The sequence below is a fragment of the Rhipicephalus microplus genome, chromosome 8, assembly GCF_043290135.1.
Source record: "Rhipicephalus microplus isolate Deutch F79 chromosome 8, USDA_Rmic, whole genome shotgun sequence".
In the NCBI taxonomy this organism is placed as follows: domain Eukaryota; kingdom Metazoa; phylum Arthropoda; class Arachnida; order Ixodida; family Ixodidae; genus Rhipicephalus; species Rhipicephalus microplus.
The window spans coordinates 22,819,558-22,841,906 of record NC_134707.1 but is presented as its reverse complement, the minus strand read 5'-3'; the positions used below and the strand labels follow the sequence as shown (position 1 = coordinate 22,841,906).

Here is a 22,349-nt window from a genome sequence, read left to right as displayed (position 1 = left end):
GTTCCCACGATGCGCTGAAACTTTACTGTGTCGCATGAGGTTGGGCGTGGCATTTACGAATTCGTACTCTCGTCTCCTTGGAATGGCGAGCAATTCGGCATGCAACATCTGCGCCTGCGAGGAAACGCTTGAGCACATTCTATGTCATTGCCCAGCATACCAGACTGAACGACGTATTATGGAAGCCAAGCTCTGTCAGCTGGATTCACGGCCGCTTACAGAAGAGAAGATTCTGGGACCTTGGCCGACGGCTTCCCATACGCGCAAAGCCACGAAAGCTTTCTTGTACTTTTTAAGGACCACCAAACTTCACGACCGCTTGTGAAATAACTGTGCGAGGCCGTGCTGTGTAGTCTCGAGCTGACTATTTATGCTTCTCTTTCTTACTCCTTTTCTCTTCTGTCTCTTTCCGTTCTATTATTCCCCTTTTCCCCCACCCCAAGTGTAGGGTAGCCAACCGAGCCAAGCTTGGTTAACCTCCCTGCCTTTCCTCTCTATTTATCTCTCTCTCTCTCTATACCTTTTGCCGCGTTTGACATCTGCAGGACAACTATTACCTGCGACTTTTTGAGAACTGCGTTCCACGTATGCTGTCGTCGTTGTTCGGATGTGCGTACTGCAAGATGAATGGTGCGAACGCTGCAACGCGTGAGGAAAAATCGCCGTTTCGTATACTCGGAAACAACTTTCTGCGGCAATGAAGGGAAGGCTACGGAACCGAAGAGGGCGTGTGCCAATGCTGAAGAATATAGTCCCACAAATGCGTCTGTGTTTTCCGCGTGAAGACAATAAAAACATTTCTTTATTTTCTTCTGGATATTGTTTATTGAGAGACCCTGCACGAACCTAGGAGATACTTTAATTGGTTTTGCTTCATGAAGTGTTATTTCGAGTTTTCTCACGCCCGCAAACGTCGCGCGCTTTAGGTGCACCTCAAAGTCAAAATGGCGTCTTTGTCTTTAGGTGAGTGCTCGTCGCCCTCCAGCAATTCCGACCGACTCGCCCAAAACGCTTGTGCCGAATTTCACTCATAAACAGCCGTGTAAGGAGACGTAACAAATTCTGCGCAGTGCTATTATTCGTACACGTCCGGCATTCGAAAAACGAGTCGAGGCAGACTACTTCGCGGAGGACTACATGTGCGGCGGCTCCGCCCCCGTAGCCTTCCCTTCATTGCCGCAGAAAGTTGCCCCCAGTAGACACCAAAAGACAGCGAGCTCAGTGCTTGCTGCCATATTGAAAAGCGCGTGGCGCCTTCTGTTGCAAGCGGGGTGCAGCAGCACTCAACTGCCAGTTGATTGATTGATATGTGGGGTTTAACGTCCCAAAACCACTATATGATTATGAGAGACGCCGTAGTGGAGGACTCCGGAAATTTAGACCACCTGGGGTTCTTTAACGACTACACTGCCAGTCGAGCAGACGCTCTGCAAATCAAAGGCGAAACTTCACAACTCGAGTCCGGCTGTAAGCATGTTTCGCGCTGTTTCTGTGCTGTAAGTTTACGCTGATGTGTGAAACGTTGAAGAGACCTTCCTTAACAGTCCGGTATGTCTGCAGCACGTGCATTGCAGACTACGGAAGCTCGTAGTTTTTCCTGGTGATTGAGATTACATCCTAAGGCGGTTTACGATCAATGATGTGTTGAAGGGCAAGGATCAGAACCTTCAGAGACAGAGGATGGGATGCGTGAGCTCCGAGAAGCCTCTGGGAGTGTGCATGCGACCATATGCACAGTCCCAGAGGTCTGGGAGCAGTCTCGTGGGATTGAAAGGAGGGTAATGTCGGTGAACTGTGTGATGAATGGTATGAGCCGGCAACTCGGATACAACGTAATGGAAGTGAACAAAGACGTGTACGAACCCGGTGCTCGCCCATTTGCACAGGATGGCACTCACTACTGTGGTGCGGCGGGCAGGAGGGTCGTTAATAGAATGGGTCGCCAAGCCATAGCTTTTTAGGGGGACCCTGAGGCCAACAGTGTAGCCAAAGAAGGACCTAAAGGGGCACAAATATTCAAGCCACACGAAGTCCGTGGAAGAATAAATCGACGTAAGCATAAGGGCCGAGCTAAGTCAGAGGTAGGAACATGCAGGGTGGCAGGAATAGGTTAAAGTGGGAAGAGAGAGAAGAGCAGTTGAGGCGGGAGGAGTTGATGGTATAAGGGGTTGTGGAGACACATCTTCGGAACATGGAGGAACCACCTTGCAATCCGGACTACGTATGGGAATATTGCAATAGAACAGAAGGCAGCAAAAAGTGGGGCGCAATTGGTGCATTCGTACTTAAAAGTATTGGTTGACAAAGAGTCAAACAGGGATGCATGGAACACTCATGGTTAAGAGGGAAAGTAGTTGGGCAGATGACACTCCTTGGTTTCGTGTACTTGTGGACGGGAGCAAAGGCCAGAGAGGAAAACCAGGCATTGGTGGAGTGTATATGAAAGGACATTGAGGAATTAGGAGGAGAGTGCGAGATAACTATACTAGGAGATATGAATGCGCACATGGGAGATATAGATGGGTATACTGGCCCAGCAGGCAAATTGATCATGCCTATGTGTGAAAGGCATGATTTGATCATTTGCAACAGTACTGAGAAGTGTAAAGGGCAAATAACATGGGAGGTAGGAAAGCTGCAGTCGACGATAGATTATGCACTGATGTCACATGGGATATATGATAGGCTCAGTGGAGTGCACATAGATGAATGTGGCTCCAGAAGTCTGGGTAGTGATCACAAACGTATCAAGCTAAGTTTTGGAAGAGCAATGAAAGTGGGAAGGAGACAAGATGAGCAACTACGGGAAAAAATTATTCAGAAAAGGAAATAAAGATAGCTGCTAAACAAATTGAGAAGGTAATCACAGGATAATAAAACAGTGCTGACATACACGAATCTAATTAGACTACTTGAGCTAGAGCTTGCTAAGGTACGTGACAAGTCACCCCGAAAAAAAAGACAAACCCAAGAGTTGCTGGGAGGGGAAGTTAAGAGAGCCATAGCAAAACGCCAGGAAGCCTCTAGGGAACACAGGCATCCTAAGCAGCGGTGTGAACTGACAGATGATGTCGAAAGAAAATGGGACATTTTTCTACGCTGTAGAAGGGAAGCATCTCTTCTGATCAATGAACAGATTAAAAGAAAGGGGGCTCTGTGGCTGGCAGAAGTACATGAAAATGATAGAAAGGCAGCTGTGAAATTTCGGAACCATCTGAATTCCCTAAGAAATGAGACGAGCCTAGAACAGAAGTTTATAACTACTGGTCAAGGTGCTAGGCTAGAAGGGGGCGAAGCTATTGAATATATAAGAACAAAGCTGACAGAAAAAATGTCAACAAAGAAGTGCCTTATGCACCACAATAGACAAGGATGGATCAAGGGGTGCAATGGCTCCATTTTCACAACGAGAGTGGGAAAGGGCTGAGAAGAGGGTTTCTAGTAGTACATCAACAGGCCCAGATGGCATTTCAATTATGCTGATAAAGACATTGGGTCCGAATTCTAAGCAGACTTTAAGAGAGGCAGTGAGCAAAATAATAATCAATGGTGAAGTCCCTGATGGATGGAAACTTAGCAGGATGAGCATGATCTATAAAAGGAAGGGGGACAAAGCTGACATAAACAACTACCGTCCTATAACGGTGACATCAGGGGTCTACAGGCTGGCGATGCAGGTTATAAAAGAAAGACTGCAGGCATGGATAGTGGGTGAGGGGGTGCTGGGGGAACTACAGAATGGGTTTCGGAAACACAAGAGGTTGGAAGACAATCTGTTCTCATTGACGCAGTGCATCAAAATAGCAGAAGAAGAACACAGGCTCTGTGCCTAGCATTTTTGGATATCAAGGGAGCGTACGATAGCGTGGTTCAGGAGGAATTGTGGGGAATACTGAACACACTAGGCGTGGAAGATGTAGTCACTAATCTTTTAAAAGATATCTATAAAGGTAACAATTAAGGTAGTTATAAAAGGGGGAAAAACAGGTATCCAAGCCTGCAGAGGTAAAACGGGGGCTTAGGCAGGGGTGTCCCCTTTCACCCTTGTTATTCATGATGTACCTACAAGGATTAGAGGCCAAATTAGAGGGAAGTGGATTGGGCTTCAACTTATCTTTCGTCAAACAAGGAAAACTCATTCAACAGGCACTACTTGCATTTATGTACGCAGATGATATAGCGCTAATGGCCGACAACAAGGAAGATTTGCAGAGATTGATAGACATCTCCGGTAATGAGCGAGATAGGTTACAATTTAGATTCAGTAAGTAAAAATAAGCAGTCATGATTTTTAATGATAATGAAGGTAGTTAGCTTAGAATACAGGAGGCCACCCTAGAGATAACAGATAAATACAAATATCTGGGCGTATGTATCAGCAATGGGACCGTGTACCTAAGGGAACACGAAATATACGTAATGACTAAAGGTAACAGGAATGCAGCAGTGATGAAAAATCGGGCACTGTGGAATTACAATAGGTATGATGTACTGAGAGGAATATGGAAAGGGGTCATGGTTCCTGGTGTGGCGTTCGGCAATGCGGTCTTGTGAATGAGATCGGAAGTTCAAGCAAGATTAGAAATCAAGCAGCGTGGAATAGGTAGGGTTGATTTAGGAGCTCACGGGAATACACCAATAGAGGGAGTACAAAGGGATATGGGATGGACATCATTTGAGGGCAGGGAAGCTAGCAGCAAGATAAAATTTGAGAAGCGATTGAGACAAATGGGGGAGAAGCGTTGGGCTAGGAAGGTTTTCAGCTACTTGTACATGAAGAATGTCGATACCAAATGGAGGAAGTGACCAGAAAATTGACGGGTAGATACTTAGAAAATAGCGGGGGGCCAAACCAAAAAGGACTATCAGTTAAGAAGAAGGTGAAGGAAACCGAGACTGACATGTGGAGAATTGGCATGATTGAGAAGTCCGCACTAGACATCTATCGAACTTTCAAGCAGGAAATTGCTAAAGAAAGGATCTATGATAATACTCGGGGTAGTTCTCTACTGTTCGATGCCAGGACAGGAGTATTGCGAACCAAGACATATCGGGCCAAATACGAAGAGGTAGACACGGTATGCAGTGCATGCGGAGAGGAGGAGGAAACTGCCGAACTCTTGATGATGTTCTGTAAAGGGCTTCGCCCAATAGTTCGGGATGATGGCGCAGAGTTTTTCAAAGCACTGGGGTTTAGAGACAGGGAGGGCAAAATAAACTTTGAGCGGGTAAAATAACTAGAAGTAGGTTATCTGATTGGTGGCTAAAGTCAAGGCACGAGTGAAAATAAACTGTTCACTGCAAATTACAAGTCCTATACTTCACCATTTAAGGGAAAAAAAAGATAAATCTAGTTGATGGTTCACTAAGTATAAGTGGTAGGTGGCGTAAGCCGCCGCGCGATATGAAGGGTATGGCCTAATCAATCCATCCATCCGTAGGCTTTTCCCGCGATGGCAGCCGCGGGAAAGTGGCGGGCGTCTGCTACTCGCCTGATATTTTTGCTGCTGTTAGCCAATATTGCAATAATTTTGGCGATATTAAATGCTATGTCCATACAACGTAATACTGCTGTGAAGAAGAAGATGTGCCTGCAGCAAGCAGCATCGCCAACGCCCGGCTCTATGTGCCTGCAGCAAGCAGCATCGCCAACGCCCGGCTCTCTCGGCTCGTGCTTCGGTTCGCTGCTGTGCCGATCGCTGGACGGTTTTTCACGCTGTCTCGTCGCTGTCTTTAACGGCTAATAAACCTCCTCACATTTGGTGGAGGTGCTGTTAATTCCCGTTGCTACACCCTGGAGCTGCGAAGCCGCACGCTACCGCCTGCCATGACTGACAACGCCACCACATCGACGCCTTCGCCCGAGTTCAACTGATCTGGCCATCCTAGGCTACGGGACACGAAGGTCTTCAGCGGTGCGGATGGGACCGACGTCGAAGACTGGCTCGAGCACTACAAACTGGAGAGCGCCAACAATAAGTGGGATGAAGCCGACAAGCTGGGCCACGTGATATTTTGTCTCACTGGCGTCGCCGAATTGTGGTTTAATAACCACAAACACAACATCCCCACATGGAGCAGACTGGCGAGACCTTTACCAGCTATATTGAGGACGTCGTCGACCATTGTCGACGTGCGAATGACACCATGCCCGAATCTGAGAAGGTCAAACACATCCTGAAGGGCATTGATGACGGCGCATTTCATATGCTCTTGGCGAGAAATCCGAGCACAGTTTCCAAAGTCATCAGCTTGTGTCAGAGCTACGACGAGTTGAATAAGCAACGCACTCTGACTCGGCAGCCCCAGCATGGTGATGAGTCACTGTCCAGTTTCGACACCCTGCCTGACAATTCACCGTTGCTTCAGCAAGTTCGAGTCTTCGTCCGTGAGGAAGTCACCCGCCAACTTTCCCTAGTGCCCTTCACTCACGAGACCACCACCCGTTTACCTGCCCCGCTTCGCACTGCTATTTCGGAAGAGGTTGCCCAAGCTGTTCATGTTGCGCACTACGAGCCGCCTCTATCCAGCCGTGTTCATTGCCAGCGTGTCGCGCAGCCGGTAGGCCCTCCTGTCGCCTATCCGCCAGCCGTGCAGCTTGTGGCCGCGCCCCTAACGTATGCAGCGCAGCCTGTGGCTCCTCCTGTCGCCTGTTCGCAAGTGATGCAGCCTGTAGCAGCGCCGTTCACATATGCAGACGCTGTGCGCAGGCTTCCGCAACCACCCTACGCCTCGCGCTCACAGCCCGCACACCCGGCTGCTTATACTGCACCTTGGGCGGCACCACTAGTCGCCAATCCTTGGAGGACGCCCGATAATCGACCGATATGCCGCGCCTGCTTATCTCCCGGACACGTTGCCCGCTACTGCCGCCGTCGACCTCAGACGTTCGGCGACTATATGTCCGATCGTCGCAACCCGGCAGCCAACCCTTCGCGCAATACGGGCTGGTCTCGTCACCTCGCTGTGCCCCTCCCAACGACCCCGACTTCGTGACGCCGCGCGCACCCTCTCCTCGTCGGCGATCGCCCTCCCCCATGCGTCGCCGGCCCAGACCTTCTGACCAGGAAAACTAAGCACCGCATTTCAAGAGGCAAGAACTGCGCCATTTTCGAACTGTCCAAGCCCTCGCACCTCTCCTGCTAACGTGGTCGCAGTAACTGTTGAAGGTTATTGTACTTTCGCCCTTGTAGACACCGGCACCGCTGTTTCTGTTATTGCCGCTAATGTCTGCCGTGTATAACGTAAAGTCACGACGCCGCTTTCGGGACTGTCACTTCACACCGCAAGTGCACAGAAAGTAACGCCTCTCGCAGCCTGCACTGCAAGAGTGTCCATCGAAGGCATTGTTTACGTTGTGGAGTTTATTGTCCTCGCTGTCTGTTCGCATGATATCATCCTCGGATGGGACTTCCTATCCCACCATAATGCCATCATCGACTGCGCGCGCGCTGAAGTTGAGTTTTCACCCTTTTGTGATGTCCCATTATTTGACGCTCTTCATCAGCGCCGAAGTTGTTCGTGCATGAAGATACCGATATTCCACCTGAAAATTTCGCACTTGTTCCAGTTTCATGCAACGCCTACACTGACGCTACAGTCTTTTTTATGCCTTCCGATATCTTCAGGAGTCGTCGAGCTCTGCCGCTGCCTTTCGCAACGATTGACCTTGCCGCCGGAAGAAGCAATACGTTCACACTCAACCCGCTTTCCACACCTGTCACTTTGCTTGCGGGGGAATGTCTCGGCCGCGTGCAGTATCTCGACCCTTCGAATTTGGTTGATGTCCTGGATGACTACTGCGACCACCCAAGATCACTGTCAGACCTCGAGGAGTCGTCCAATGATATGTTTTTCAGCGCCATCGGCGACACCCTCACTCCCACCGAACATGCCGACCTGCTTGATCTTCTGCATGAGTTCCAAAATTCTTTCGATGTGTCGCAAGCTCAACTAGGCCGCACGTCGCAAGTCAAGCATCATGTTGACACCAGCCTACACCAGCCACTGCGTCAAAGACCATACCGTGTCTCCACTGAAGAGCGCCGCGTCATCAACGATCAAGTCGAAGATATGCTTCGTAGAGACGTCATTCGGCCATCTCACAGTCCCTGGACGTCTCCAGTCGTCCTGGTGCGTAAGAAAGACGGATCTATCCGATTTTGCGTGGACTATCGTCGTTTGAATACGATAACCCGCAAGGACGTATATCCTTTGCCGCGCATTGATGACGCCGTTGACACCCTTCACGGAGCGGAATTCTTCTCGTCGCTAGATTTGCGGTCTGGCTACTGATAAGTTCCAATGGCTGAAGCCGATCGCCAAAAAACTGCATTTATTAGACCTGATGGACTATGCGAGTTTAACGTCATGCCCTTTGGGCTTTGTAACGCGCCCGCCACGTTTGAACGACTTATGGATAATACGCTACGTGGCCTCAAGTGGAATATGTGCCTCTGCTACCTCGACGATGTCGTGGTTTTGTCGCACGACTTTCCTACGCACCTCCTTCGCCTCAGGCACGTTTTGACTTGTCTGACCAACGCTGGCCTGCAGCTTAACCTGAACAAATGCCGCTTCGCTGCACGCGAGCTCGTCATCCTAGGCCACATCGTGTCGAAGCATGGCGTATTACCTGACCCAGCAAAACTTCAAGCTCTCGCAGAATTTCCCAAGCCGACGACCAGGAAGGAACTTCGCAGTTTTGTAGGCCTATGCTCACATTTCCGGCGCTTTGTTCGCAACTTTGCATCCATCATGTCACCATTAACCCAGCTTCTTCGCGGTGACGTGAACCTCTCCTCCTGGTCCCCTGCACGTGACGTTGCCTTCACTACTCCGCGCCGTCTGCTCACCTCCCCACCTATTCTTCGCCACTTCGACCCGACGGCTCCTACCGAAGTGCACACCGACGCCAGCGGCGTCGGGCTAGGTACTGTCCTCGCTCAACGAAAACGTGGCTATTCAGAATACGTTGTATCCTACGCTAGCCGCACTCTGACGAAAGCCGAAACTAATTACAGCGTGACAGAAAAAGAGTGTTTGGCTCTGGTGTGGGCGCTTGGAAAGTTCCGGCCGTACTTATACGGCCGCCCGTTCGATCTAGTAACTGATCACCACGCGCTTTACTGGCTCTCCATGATGAAAGACCCTTCTGGCCGCCTTGCGCGATGGGCACTCCGCATCCAGGAGTACGACATTCGCGTCGTATACCGCTGCGGACGCAAACACTCTGACGCTGACGCCCTGTCCCGCTCACCTTTGCCACCAGATCCGACGTGCGGAAACACGTGCCTCCTGACCTTGTCATCGTTAAATCTTGACTCAATTGCCACCGAACAACGTCGTGACCCGTGGATCACGTCTCTTCTCGAATATCTATCTGGTACGCCCAACCTTCCCGTATCTCGATCCCTACGACGTCAAGCTTTCCATTTTACCATCCGTGATCAATTTCTCCATCAACGCAACTACTCTCCTGATGGCCGCCGGTGGCTACTGGTCATTCCACGCACTTTACGATCGCAGGTATGCGCCTCTCTTGACGACGATCCACAATGTGGCCACGGCGGGGTGTTCAAAACAAATGAACGCCTTCGCCATCACTATTACTGGCGCGGCATGTACAATTTTTTACGCAAATTTGTGCAGTGCTGTCCTTACTGCCAGCGACGCAAATCAACACCGCTACGTGCGACTGGCGAATCGCAGCCACTTCCGTGACCTGCCAAGCCATTTGATCGCGTTGGCGTTGACCTCTACGGCTCGCTTCCATTGACACCAGATGACAATTGGTGGATTATAGTAGCGGTCGACCATCTAACACGCTACGCCAAAACAGCCGCTTTATCAAGCGCTACCGCTCAGGATGTCGCCTCTTTCATTTTACGTCAATTTTTCCTTCGACATGGCGCACCTCGAGAGCACCTTAGTGACAGAGGCCGCGCTTTCCTCTCCGAGGTCGTCGAAGCTCTGCTTTCGGAATGTCACGTCATTCATCGGAAAACAGCAGCATACCACCCGCAGACTAATGGGCTAACGGAACGGTTTAACCGCACGCTGGGTGATATGCTCTCAATGTACGTGGCATCTAATCATAGCAACTGGGACCGTGTTCTCCCACACGTCATATTCGCATACAATACTGCAATACAAACAACCACGGGATTTTCACCTTTCTTTCTTTTTTATGGACGTGACCCTTCCCCTACAATTGATACTCTACTTCCCTACCGTCCTGATGCTTCCGAATGTCCACCTATCTCCGATGCTGCTCGACAAGCCGAAGAGTGCCGCCAGCTCGCCCGTGCGTTCACCTCGGACGAGCAGCAACGCCAGAAATAAAACCGTTGCACCTCTCTTCCGGATCTCAACTATGCCCCAGGGTCTCTCGTGTGGCCTGCCATCCCATACCAAACTCCGGGACTCTCATCAAAACTTGTCCACCGGTACGAGGGGCCTTACACCGTTTTAGAGAAAACCTCCCCGGTTAATTACCTAATTGAGCCAGTTTCCCGATCGAATGACATGCGCCGGCGTGCATATGACATCGTCCTTGTTTCCCGCCTAAAACCGTATCATGAGCCTCTCCCTGAAACTTCTTAGGTCGCCAGGATGGCTCGTTTTTCAGCGGGGGCGATTGTGAAGAAGACGTGCCTGCAGCAAGCAGCACCGCCAACGCCCGGCTCTTTCGGCTCGTGCTTCGGTTCGTTGCTGTGCCGATCGCTGGACGGTTCTTCACGCTGTCTTGTCGCTGTCTTTAACGGCTAATAAACCTCCTCACACTGCATTGACTCACCGTGACGAGAACGTGTTTGTGTGGTGTGAAAGGGAGATATGGTTTGTTCACGTCTAGCTGGCATACTCGGACATCTGAGGAACGCTTTCTGGTCGCTCTTTATCATGAGTGAAGGGAGCCTAATTCAGTTACGTGTGGAATGACGAATGTAGACGCGCTACAGAAGATCCTAAGCTAGAAATCGTATTAATAACCACTATAGAACGTAGCTGGTGCGCGCTATAGTTCATGCTGACGCGTTCGAGACCTTTTTTATTTTGGGCGTTCGATTTCTTTTGTAAGTCCTCCTTCTGCCTTATCCTGTTTTCGAGGATAGTTGAAAGCCTTAAATAACTCATGCGAAGCGGTATATGCGCGTTGGCGTGACGGTGGTACTAGAAAAAAAAAAACCCTGGGTAATTGGCGTAAGTCTAGCGTATCGTTCAATTGGTTTATGATCGGTACCATTGTATGACTAACATGAGTAATCGGTGACGAGATCAATAACTGGACATGTTTACCTTTTACGCCACCATTAACAATTGCAACTCGCAAGGTCCCTAATTGTGCTGTCGCCTTGGACAGTTTGATAGAAAATACACGTTCTTTTTCTTCAGTAGATAAATTTATTGCCCCTCCTCCCCAGCTTTTTGTGCTTTGAATGTGGTTTCGCACTACCTGTAGGGTCTTAAGTAATTCAATTCAAGCTTCTGCACCTCACTTTGTTTTGCGATGCATCCGTGATTGGTTGGCCGGTCGCGGAGATGGTGTAAAGTGACGATGCCATAATGAGACAACCAGGCAACATGATGGCGCCACAAACTTTAGCATCGTTTGTGTCATGGTGACGTCATCACGTGATAACTTTTTGCATCACTCGTACGCACAGGCGTATACACTCGCGGAGGGTTGGGGGGAGTCTCTTAAGTGGTGGGGACGCAAAGTGATTACCCGCGTATATTTACAATATAGGGGGAGGGGGTGCTGCGACACGGTGGTGGCCTGCTCAAAGTCAGCCCCAACCGTTGACATAATAGGTACGGGGGCACGCTGGGATGAATCTTCACCCCCTCCCCCTTGACAGAGAACCGTGTAACTGTGTGTGCACCGCTATGCTCGTACGTGCTATCGCCACTGAGGCGGGACACCGCGATGATCAATTTGAGCGCTTCATGAAGATTCCAAGGCTATCGTCTTAGAATATGTCGTTTGGTCTGATTTGTCTGCACCGGATGATGGAAACGTAGTCATCACCTATCTCGTATACAACTTACCCGTATATTTTGAAGAACTGAGCGCATTCGTAAAATTTGTACAAAAAAATATATAAGGTACACAGAGAAACAAATCAAACGAATGAACTTCATGTTACGAGCGAACGTCAGAAAACAAGCGTACGTGCGGCATTAAATACTGACGCGGCTTTCGCCCTGTGTGAGAGCGTAAAAATTTTAACGTGTAATTAACTTTAGAGATTTATATAATACATTCGATGTTTGGGGCTTCGTAAATGTACACTGCAATCAATAATTAAATAGTTGGAGTTATGAAAATGGATGACTAATAACAAGGAAGTATGCTTCTCATTATTTGAATATTTATGCCCGTTTGATATCTCTAGATAAGGAATATTCCGACGCATAAGTGACCCCAGATCGCACCAAAACATGCAGTTGCTATACCTGTTTAAAATATATGTTATTGTATGAAACATTTTTATCAGGCTAGGGCACGTGGAAACTACGTATTTCAGCAATTTTCTAAAGTGACGGAACATATTTGCATTTTCAGTTGCTGGATGTATTTTGTTGCAGTAAGTTAATTTGCACAGCTAGAGTGCTGTTCGTAGCTTTAATTTAACGTTGTGTGAATATATTTAAGGCCCCTTCCTATGTTACGTATTTAATGTATAAACATGGAATTAAATGTGCTATTCTGGCACTGGTCTTATTTCGAATCTCTAAACTGAAAACAAGCTTGACGCATGGCAAACTTTGCTGCTGTACGCTAGGTCGAAAGCGAAAGAAGTTCAAACATATTGTGGTGGTATGGCCTTATTCTCTTCTAGCTGTTCCCTGTTCATCAAAAAAAGTAGTAGTCAAGGCTAGCAAGTCATCTAATAGAACATGTGTGTGTGTGTGGCTGCGAACCACCGGCGACCGTGACTAAAAAGCCCGTAATGGTGAGCCAAGCGGTCACTGCACGCAAGTACTTCAGCTGACTGAAAACGTAATTTACTTTATTCATTACGCGTACCTCTTGCATGCATAGTGTTATTACTCACTTGCCCGTGCGATTCATGCTGTTTTCGTACTTTCGTTTCATGTTATGTGTTTTTGCGTCCGCACACCTACTAAATTAGCGCACTCCAACTCTATAGCACTAGAACATGACCGCGTTGATGCCGTTTCAAATATCAGTTTTAGCGTTCCCCTGCTGTGTCGGGAACTAGCACTACTCCTAATGGTGGGCGAGCTTTATTCCACACCTCAACATTACAGTCGAGCAAACTTCAAGTGCCCTGCGTGCAAATACAGCGAAAAACTACCGCACGTAGCAGACGCCCCTCGCTTTCCGCGCGCTTCCGAGCGCGGAAAGCTCGCGGATGGATGGATGGATGGTTGGATGGATGGATGGGTATGGCTGTACCCTTTAGATCGGGCGGTGGCTAGCGCCACCAAGCCGTAATACCTAATGAACCAAAAACTATATTTATTTTTTTTTTTCCTTAAAATGTGAGTTTGAGGATGCGTACTTTGCAGTGAAGAGTTTAATTTTCACTCGTGTCTTGACTTTAGCCACCAATCAGATAACCTCCTTCTGGTTAAGTCTACCCGCTTAAAGTTTATTTTGCCCTCCCGGTCCCTAAACCCAAGTGCTTTGAGTAATGCGCCGGACCCGCGCCGCGGCTGCGTGTCCGGCGCAGCAGCGGCGCGGTGCGGAAGTTTACCGCGAAACGTCCACGCGGGAGCCGGCGCTTTGGACGCTCCCTATACTCTAGGTCACTCTACTTTTACGTAGCCTATATTTTGCATCCTGCATGTCGGCGTGAGACACTCGACTACAGCTGAGCCTAGCTTCATAGCTTGTGGATTCGTTTACTGTAGGACAGTGATCCCATCCAAGAGGTTTCGGCCTTTCTAGATTAGTCATCGACGTGGCTGCTGTCAACGCAAAAAAAAAAAAAAACTGCTCATTGTAACGCGTGGATTTACTGAAGCGTGTGCCGGCTCGCCGTGATACGCTTTTCAGCGCCGAGGAGTACGCGCCCGGGCTTCCATTTCGTTGACAGGGACGTGTGTCACGCTGCGCTGACCACTTCAACGCGGTAAGCCACCGTTCATGTTCTTGCCGAGTTGCAACACGGGGATTGCGGCTGTCGTTCTCTGTCTGCGAATTCGCTGTCTCATTGGTGCATGTAACCTGTAGATCTATAGAAAATGTTATCGTGCCTACACCGGTAATCTGAAACAATGGAGCAATGCCTAAAGTAACGTTTCGAGCATCGTATAACTTATTTTGGGAGCACAAGTATGTCTTAGAGTGCTGTCTCATTGGTGCATGTAAACTGTAAATCTATAGAAAATGTTATCGTGCCTGTACCGGTAATCTGAAACAATGGAGCAATGTTTATAGTAACGTTTCGAGCATCGTATAACTTATACTGGGAGCATAAGTATGTCTTAGAGTGCCGTCTCATTGGTGCATGTAATCTGTAAATCTATAGAAAATGTTATCGTGCCTGTACCGGTAATCTGAAACAATGGAGCAATGTTTATAGCAACGTTTCGAGCATCGTATAACTTATACTGGGAGCGTAAGTATGTCTTAGAGTAGCAGGCTAGAGCGAACTAGCTCAGGCCGAACTCTCTGCCTTCTAATAAATTCTCACTCTCTCTCCCATAAGTATGTCTACACGTGGGCTGTGCCTGGCGGTAAACGATGATTTCGCTCATTGTTGTCACGTTTGTTACTCCAGCGCTTTCCCTAGTTGTTGTTCAAGATTTCCAAGAACGTGTGCTTTTTATTAGTTGTTATGCGGCATGTTGCGCTGGACAGAGCTTGCATTTTTCTTCAACATTAGGAGGTGACCCCGAATTAGGAGGGACCAGTGAATATAATACAAATCACTAGTGATGATACGCTGTATGCAAAAGGCCTCAATAGAATTCAAGCGCGCAATCATGGTAAAGTATTATTTTATGGAAACTGTTGCTTACGCCCGTAAAATCAACAATAGCGACGCGCCTGGCTTGTGTGTGTGTGTGTCCAGAAAAAGAGAGACAGTGTGTGTGTGTGTGTGTGTGTGTGTGTGTGTGTGTGTGTGTGTGTGTGTGTGTGTGTGTGTGTGGTTTAGAAAAGAGAAGTTTAGGAGCGAATGTCGGAGGAGGGGGACACCGTGCTGCCTTTTTCAAGGCCATTCGATGCTCTTCATGAGAGCCAGTCGCCTTTCTCCGCACACGTGCGTGCACACGCGCTCACACCGAGCTGCAGCCAGTGGCGCCGCGTCGGAGTAGCCGCCGGCCCGCCGCTCTCTCCGTCTAGACTTTAGGACGCCTCGCCGGCTTCGTCGCGACAATTGCATCAAGCATCTTCGCCTGCAGGTCGGCGCCGCCGCGAAAGGATGGTGGATGCATGCGCCGGTTCGGAAGGAAAGCGGACGTCACTAGCAGGGCAAGGCGCGTCCGGATAGAGCTGGTCGCGTGGAGTCAATACTATGTATATTAAGTTTATCGCTGGTCGGCGTTGTGCGAGCGCTGTCTGAGCAGGAAAAGAAGAACGCTTCGTATGCGTATCTTTTCACGTTTGCACCAGCGATGAATCAATTAAAAGTTTGTTGTATTCGTACAATGTGCTTTTTCGCTTGTTGACTTCATCTCTGTGCTTCAAGAAAAAATTAGAAAAACAACATGAACAAAAAAAAAAGGAGCACAAAGGTGTGTGCCTCGAACTGTTAAGCTGGTAATGTTCGTTATCGCTGTTGTCCTCAATGCAATTCGACGAAGAAGACGTCAGATGTAACCGGGTCTCCCGTCGTCTGCTAGATCAGCGCAGATTTCTTGGTTTAGTCGTGGCTCCGCGATATGCCTCCCAGCCATATATTTCACTTGAGAAAAAAATTGTTATCTACGGCCTAATAAGAATTCCATCGTCGATATCTAATGTAATTGTTTGCTTTCGAATACGTTGCAGTAAAGTTTGCTATACTGCGAGGTTATTGATTTCAGACAGTTTGTTAACTATTAAGTAGTGTGTGTTCGCTCGTTTGATCCAGTTCAGCTTTTTGATCACACACACACAAATATAATATATATATATATATATATATATATATATATATATATATATATATAGTATCTTTACGAACCGCAGTTTCCGGAGAATGCCTCACGCGAAAAGAAGTGGCACATTTTTTGGTTCTGAATATTTTAGCAGTGACACTTGTGACGCACGCTGCTCTTTGCGTCGAATATGCTCGAGTTTCTCTTGCTTCACGGTTGTTGGAAAGAGTGCTCGTCTTGGACACTCCCCCCGATTTCGGATGCGTTTATTCGCCTTCTAGGGTGCGGTGAGAGCAAGCTTACGCTACATTCTCATAGCTATATCAGATGAAGAAGAATATTGGATGGAGTGACTGCTAGACATAAAATCCAGTCGAGAGCTTATAACCATCCTTAATTATGTTATCCTGCTGTGCAAATATGAGACAAGATAAATGTAGGCACACATTGAGCATGGTTAGTACCATGTGTCAATGTGTTCCGACATATGTCCTTTTATTTCCGCGCCATGGAGTCCACCTAAGCATGTGACCACCAACCTCCCATGGCACACCTAGGGAACTTGAACTTAAGTATTGCGATAGCAATTATATGGACACGTTTGGCTGGATTTTGCCGGCGGCGTCGCCGTCACTCATTGTCTATGTATACTGTATATCAAAACGCAAAAAAATAATAAAGAAAAACACCCCGGCGCGCGCAATTGAACTTGGGACCCCTGAAACGTGAGTGCGAGGCGTTAACCATTTAGCTACGAAGAGGCACGTCCTTAAACGTTCAAACGGCAAGCTATTTGCATCTACTATTTCCCGCTGTTGACGGGCATCATGAGGGAAACTATCGTGTTTTCAGCATTACCCGCAAGATGGCGCACTGAGCGCGCGTCGCCACATCGTCACGACGCGGCAGCGCGCGCTTTCCTCTTCCACGCATATTTTGCCCCGCGAAGAGAAGGGGGCTGGACACTCGCTCGCGCGCCCTTATCTCGCGGTTGGGATGATAGTACGTGTTGGCTGGCCTTGGGATTTCCCCAGAACAATTATACCGGGCGCACAAAAATCGCTGCAATCGTTGCACAGTCTCCGTTTGCGAAAAGGGTGCGCTTTTCAGACACTACGAAGTAACAGCTGAAACGCTCATTCGCGTTCATATGTACCTGTGAGTACGTTTCGTGCGTCATTTGTGCGTGAGAAACGCGGGGCACGTTTTGATGTGTTTGCCATTCGGCGCGTGACCTTCCAATTTGTTGCTTGCTTGATTGATTGATATGGGGGGTTTAACGTCCCTAAACCACTATATGATTATGAGAGACGCCGTAGTGGAGGGCTCCGGAAATTTCGACCACCTGGGGCTCTTTAACGTGCACCCAAATCTGAGCACACGGGCCTACAACATTTTCGCTTCCAATTTGTTGCTATAGCCTTTCACTGTTTCGCATTTACGACAAAGCTGTGACTTTTTGTTTTAGTCATACAAGTGAGGTCAATTTTCTTTTATAATGGACGCTTCCACATTATCGTAAGCTCTAGTTTAAAGACCGAAGTGGTTCTGAAATATCTTAATATCGTTACACGCAGGCATTCCTGACTGTATGCGTTGGTAGTACTATGGAGTTGGTCAAAGAGTTCGGAGATTCGAGGGCCTTGCTCCTTGAAGAGGACCACATCGTTTTCAAACTGGAAACTCCTTGGCCGCAGGACGTGCCCGTTCCAGAAGGTCTCTCGCTTGCCAACGAGAATGGTTTGCTACTAGTCTCGAAACAGGGATCTTTGATTCTGGCAGCGAAAAACGCAATGCCATTCGGAGTGAAGATCGCGAAGGCCCTATTCTGTGGCTGCGTTTCTTTCGATTCATTCGATATCTACGCCAGCGCGGCCACGAAGCTACTCAAAGATGCCGAGGAGGTATGTATATTGCACAACAGGGACAACGTGTACAACCTCATTCTCATGTTCCTAAATATTAAGGTTCTTGCCCTGCCCCACGATCTGCGGACGCATGCCTTGGAAGAGGCGCGGGGAGTCCGCCCTTCAGCACTAGCTAAGCGAAGTCAGCTTAGAGAGCTATTGGGAACCACAGACGGCGACTCCATAGGCACCCAGTGCAGTGGCGGACTTTATCTGAAGCGTGACGTCATGCTGGCCATCCTGCGCACCTGCCCCGAGGCAAGTACTGCTGATGCATGTACATATTGTTACAAAAGGCAAGGTAAATTATAGGGGGTTTTTAATGGGCCCTGAGTCCGCGATCACCGTCTAATGATGATGATCTCCATCGCCATGGCTCGTACCCACTCAGAGGGATCGCAGTGGGGGCAACGTTGTCTTCATTCTCTACGCGCGCTTCTCTTGTTTTTCCTAGTAGTGATACTTCTTATCATTCCTCCGGTCTCAGACGAAGCCCTCTGGGCGAGTCATTCTTGCATCCTCCGTGTAAACGGCTTCAGGCGGGCAACATGCGTCACCTCTGTCTTGCATGAACGTCGGCCACTAGTGGTCGAGTATCAATATGTTGCCAAAAAGCGCAGGCAGGAACATTTTATCGCAGTTGGTGTAGTCGGTTAAAATTTTTTCCTTAGTGCTAGCCTCCATTTACAAAATAACTGTGACATGCACTTCACTTGCATTTTATTTAAAAATGCGCAGTGCCCCGGCAAGAGGATGGAAGTTTGGAATTTGCGGCTGGTCTCAGGGACTGTCTTAAACAAGTAACAACCTACTCAGGTCAATTGGTTAGAATAAAACCACGTTTAGTTGAACAAGACTATCCCGCGAATAAAAATAGGTTAGGATATAACTGACCTTATTCTGAAATCTGCCTTAATGGCTAGCTAAACAACACTTGTTCTATTAAAACGGTATGCACTGGAGCTAGCTGGTTGAAAGCTAACAGTGTTTTGGTTTTAGCCCTAATACCTATATGTGGAATCTATCTATCTATCTATCTATCTATCTATCTATCTATCTATCTATCTATCTATCTATCTATCTATCTATCTATCTATCTATCTATCTATCTACCTACCTATCTATCTGCCTATTTATCTGCCTACCTACCTACCTACCTACCTACCTACCTACCTACCTACCTACCTACCTACCTACCTACCTACCTACCTATCTATCTATCTATCTATCTATCTATCTATCTATCTATCTATCTATCTATCTATCTATCTATCTATCTATCTGTCTGTCTGTCTGTCTGTCAATCTATCTATCTATCTATCTATCTATCTATCTATCTATCTATCTATCTATCTATCTATCTATCTATCTATCTATCTATCTATCTATCTATCTATCTATCTGTCTGTCTGTCTGTCTGTCTGTCTCTCTATCTATCTATCTGTCTGTCTGTCTGTCTGTCTCTCTATCTATCTATCTATCTATCTATCTATCTATCTATCTATCTATCTATCTATCTATCTATCTATCTATCTATCTATCTATCTATCTATCTATCTATCTATCTATCTATGCATGCATGCATGCATATCTATCTATGCATGCATGCATGATTCTGCATGCATGCATGCTAGAATCAGCTGCTATGATATTCGGGTGAACGTGGAGCGCCGCACTAGATGAGCTGCTGGTTAAAACCGGACTGTGTCATCCTATTTACTTTTTCTTCTGTCTTATTGTCTTACGAGACATGAGAAGAAGGACGATCGTCCGCCTTGCTGTGTCGTCCTTTAGATCCGTCGCCTGGAATCACCCTGTGTCTTCGAATGCTTCACGGGGCCACACGGCCTGGACACCTCGACAAGGCTTGCAAGAACACAAGGTTTCACGCACCTTATGCTGTTCTCCGTGAACTACGCCTCTGGTGGGCTCCCGAGTGGTGCACATGCACGTAAAATCGCACTTGCTGCAGAATACTTTCCATTCATCGAAACGTTTCAGGTGAGTGCTCGCTCTGGCCAATTAACTGAGAGCTCAGATGGAGCAAAAGCTAAAAAAGTGCTGCAACACATCTCGCCGTTCAAGTTGTTTTGCAATATGTATTTGCCAAGGATAACAGTACCGCTATCTTTTCTTTTTGAATATACAATATGCCATTCGTTAGCATGTACTTCTTTTTTCGATGCGCATGTTCCGTGAAAAGCACACATAAATGTTCTTAACTCTCGCACTCAGCCTCTTATAGGAATACGCCATTGTCTAAGTACTGTGAATTGTTGAGGTGATGGGAGGTTTCCTTTGTGTGCAACTGAATTAAAAAAGGTCCTTAAGATTCAGTAATATACATTTATTACTGAAAATATTAACTCACGAAATGCATGCAGGTCGTCGTGGGCTCTCTGGAAGAGCTGGACAAGGTCGAGGCGTTCCGTCACCTCCGCAGCCTATCTGTGTCGCTCGCAACCAATATTGACTTATGCGATGTGGATTCCGTACTACGGCGGTTGCTTACGAGGTTACCGGGGCTAGAAACACTTCGACTGGAACGCTGCAACGGTCTCCGACTCTCAGCTATTGCGAAGCTTTGCCCCAACCTCAAGTACCTAAGGCTGGTTGGCTGCGCCGGATCAATGGATGACGTCCCTTTGAACGTCGGTGCGTTCCCTAATCTGGAGGTTCTAGAGATGAGTATGGTTCACCGCAAGGTCTCTTTTATTGCACTCTTCCTAGCCATCCGCAACACGTTACGCACCGCGCGCTTCTGCCATAATGCCATGTGCGTCGAGTTCCTGCACTACTGTGCCGAACAGGGCGAACGCCTCCCGTTTCAGTGCCTCGAAGAGTTAACCCTGAAGACAGGACTGTCGCTTCCAGCATTGGAACTCGAACCTGGGAACTTACATGACGTTCTGAAGGCCCTACCTGCACTTCGACATCTCGAGACGGACAGCTACGACCTTCGATTGTTTTTCGAGAACTACTGCGTTCCACCTGGTCGGGTGTCGCTGTCTTGGTTGACATGCGTTTATTGTGCTGTTCACAAACCAGCTGACCCGCAACTTGAGCGAATCAAAAAAATCACCAAAGCAATGATGTCTTCGAGTGGGGTAAGCCGGGAATAGTTCAATGTCCTAAAGTTTCGAGGGTACTCATTGTATTTGTGAGTTTGCATGTGTCCTTCACCAAAGGCAGTCGAAATGTTCGCCAGGTGTCATAACTACCATTGGTTCTTGTATCCGTGTTAAATTTGTGCGTGAACTGCAATGCGTGAAGTACATTAACATTGGTTCGACATCACTAACTTGTTATTTTTACACCATGTTGAAACTATGGTTAAGTGTGCACAATTTATTATAGGTCATTCTGCATTCTCTGGGCTTTATTAATTTCTCGAGTGGGCTTCCTGAAGCATTGAGGCTTAATGCTGCTTTTTCTTGTTCGTCGCCAGTTTTTTTATCGCTTTGAGAATTTCTTACCCAGGGAATATACTTCCCTTCCCGATGGGACACTCCATCCTTTACGAGTGCTTTGATTGGTGTTGACAACCAATATTGTGGCAGAGCCATTGTTTCGATGTGAATGTTCATTATTTTTTTTTGCACATGACACTGGTTCACTAGTGTGAATTATCGCATTTAGGATAAGACAGCGGCGTGGATGTAACGGTCACTACCTTGTTCTATTAATTTCATATCGAATCTTACTGCGTTGTTCTTCGCTGTGTTCCGCTCGCTTTGACGAGCTAAATGAATAAAGTTGCGTTTCCTCTTCACGTACATACGTTTCTTGCCCTGCTCTCGCTGACATTTCCGACTAGTTTTTTTTTGTGCTGGGGAAGACGTTATCGCCGTGCGATAACCAGTGACACCTACGGCGGATTTGGGCGATTCCTGATTCGGCCATGAAAGGCACGAATGCTGAATTTCCAGAGGCGCAACCGGCATTACATTCACGCTGGCCAGTCTGCACTGCTGCGGCCTTGTGCGCGTGGTTTTTTTTATGTGCTTGCTTAGACACGTGAGCTGAAGTATTTTGGCGTGGGGTTCAACACCCCAGCCTCCCTCTGGATATGCTGTTGGCAACGGTAGTCAAGTGAGTGCAATGTACTTTGACTTAACATGTTTGTTTTCCGAACAATTATCTTCAACTGTATGCGCGCCATTTTTTTGAACACGACGAAGGAGTCGTGCTTCGGGTCTATGTAGCGTAAAAAAAAAGACAATGGCGAGTCCGCCACGGTGGATGAGGGATTGCGAGGCTTGGCCTCTCTGTGGTTACGGTGGCTGGATAGTTGGTTATGCTGTGACCTTCAGGTGGGTGGAACCCGGCGATGGCGCGGTTTATCCCGACCAAAGCGGTCGTCATTTCTGTTGAGACGCAATT

At 47.8% G+C, this 22,349-nt stretch overlaps 2 protein-coding genes across 2 annotated transcripts; both read left to right on the top strand.

Moving 5' to 3' along the window:
• Positions 1-13,757: 13,757 nt before the first annotated feature.
• LOC142768868 (uncharacterized) lies at positions 13,758-19,081 on the top strand. Its single transcript, XM_075871307.1, has 3 exons — positions 13,758-14,105; positions 17,637-17,963; positions 18,027-19,081. The coding sequence occupies exons 2-3, from the start codon at positions 17,667-17,669 to the stop codon at positions 18,276-18,278; spliced, it is 549 nt and encodes a 182-aa protein (XP_075727422.1). The 5' UTR covers positions 13,758-14,105; positions 17,637-17,666; the 3' UTR covers positions 18,279-19,081.
• Positions 19,082-19,451: 370 nt separating this feature from the next.
• On the top strand, positions 19,452-21,742 carry LOC142768867 (uncharacterized). Its single transcript, XM_075871305.1, has 2 exons — positions 19,452-19,967; positions 20,351-21,742. The coding sequence occupies exons 1-2, from the start codon at positions 19,863-19,865 to the stop codon at positions 21,086-21,088; spliced, it is 843 nt and encodes a 280-aa protein (XP_075727420.1). The 5' UTR covers positions 19,452-19,862; the 3' UTR covers positions 21,089-21,742.
• Positions 21,743-22,349: the final 607 nt, after the last annotated feature.

Bases quoted from the DNA above. Each gene is read 5' to 3' on its own strand.
- LOC142768868 (XM_075871307.1), top strand. From the start codon at position 17,667: ATGGAGTTGGTCAAAGAGTTCGGAGATTCGAGGGCCTTGCTCCTTGAA. The intron at 17,964-18,026 runs GTATGTATATTG...CTAAATATTAAG, and splicing joins TACTCAAAGATGCCGAGGAG to GTTCTTGCCCTGCCCCACGA.
- LOC142768867 (XM_075871305.1), top strand. From the start codon at position 19,863: ATGCTGTTCTCCGTGAACTACGCCTCTGGTGGGCTCCCGAGTGGTGCA. The intron at 19,968-20,350 runs GTGAGTGCTCGC...AAATGCATGCAG, and splicing joins CATTCATCGAAACGTTTCAG to GTCGTCGTGGGCTCTCTGGA.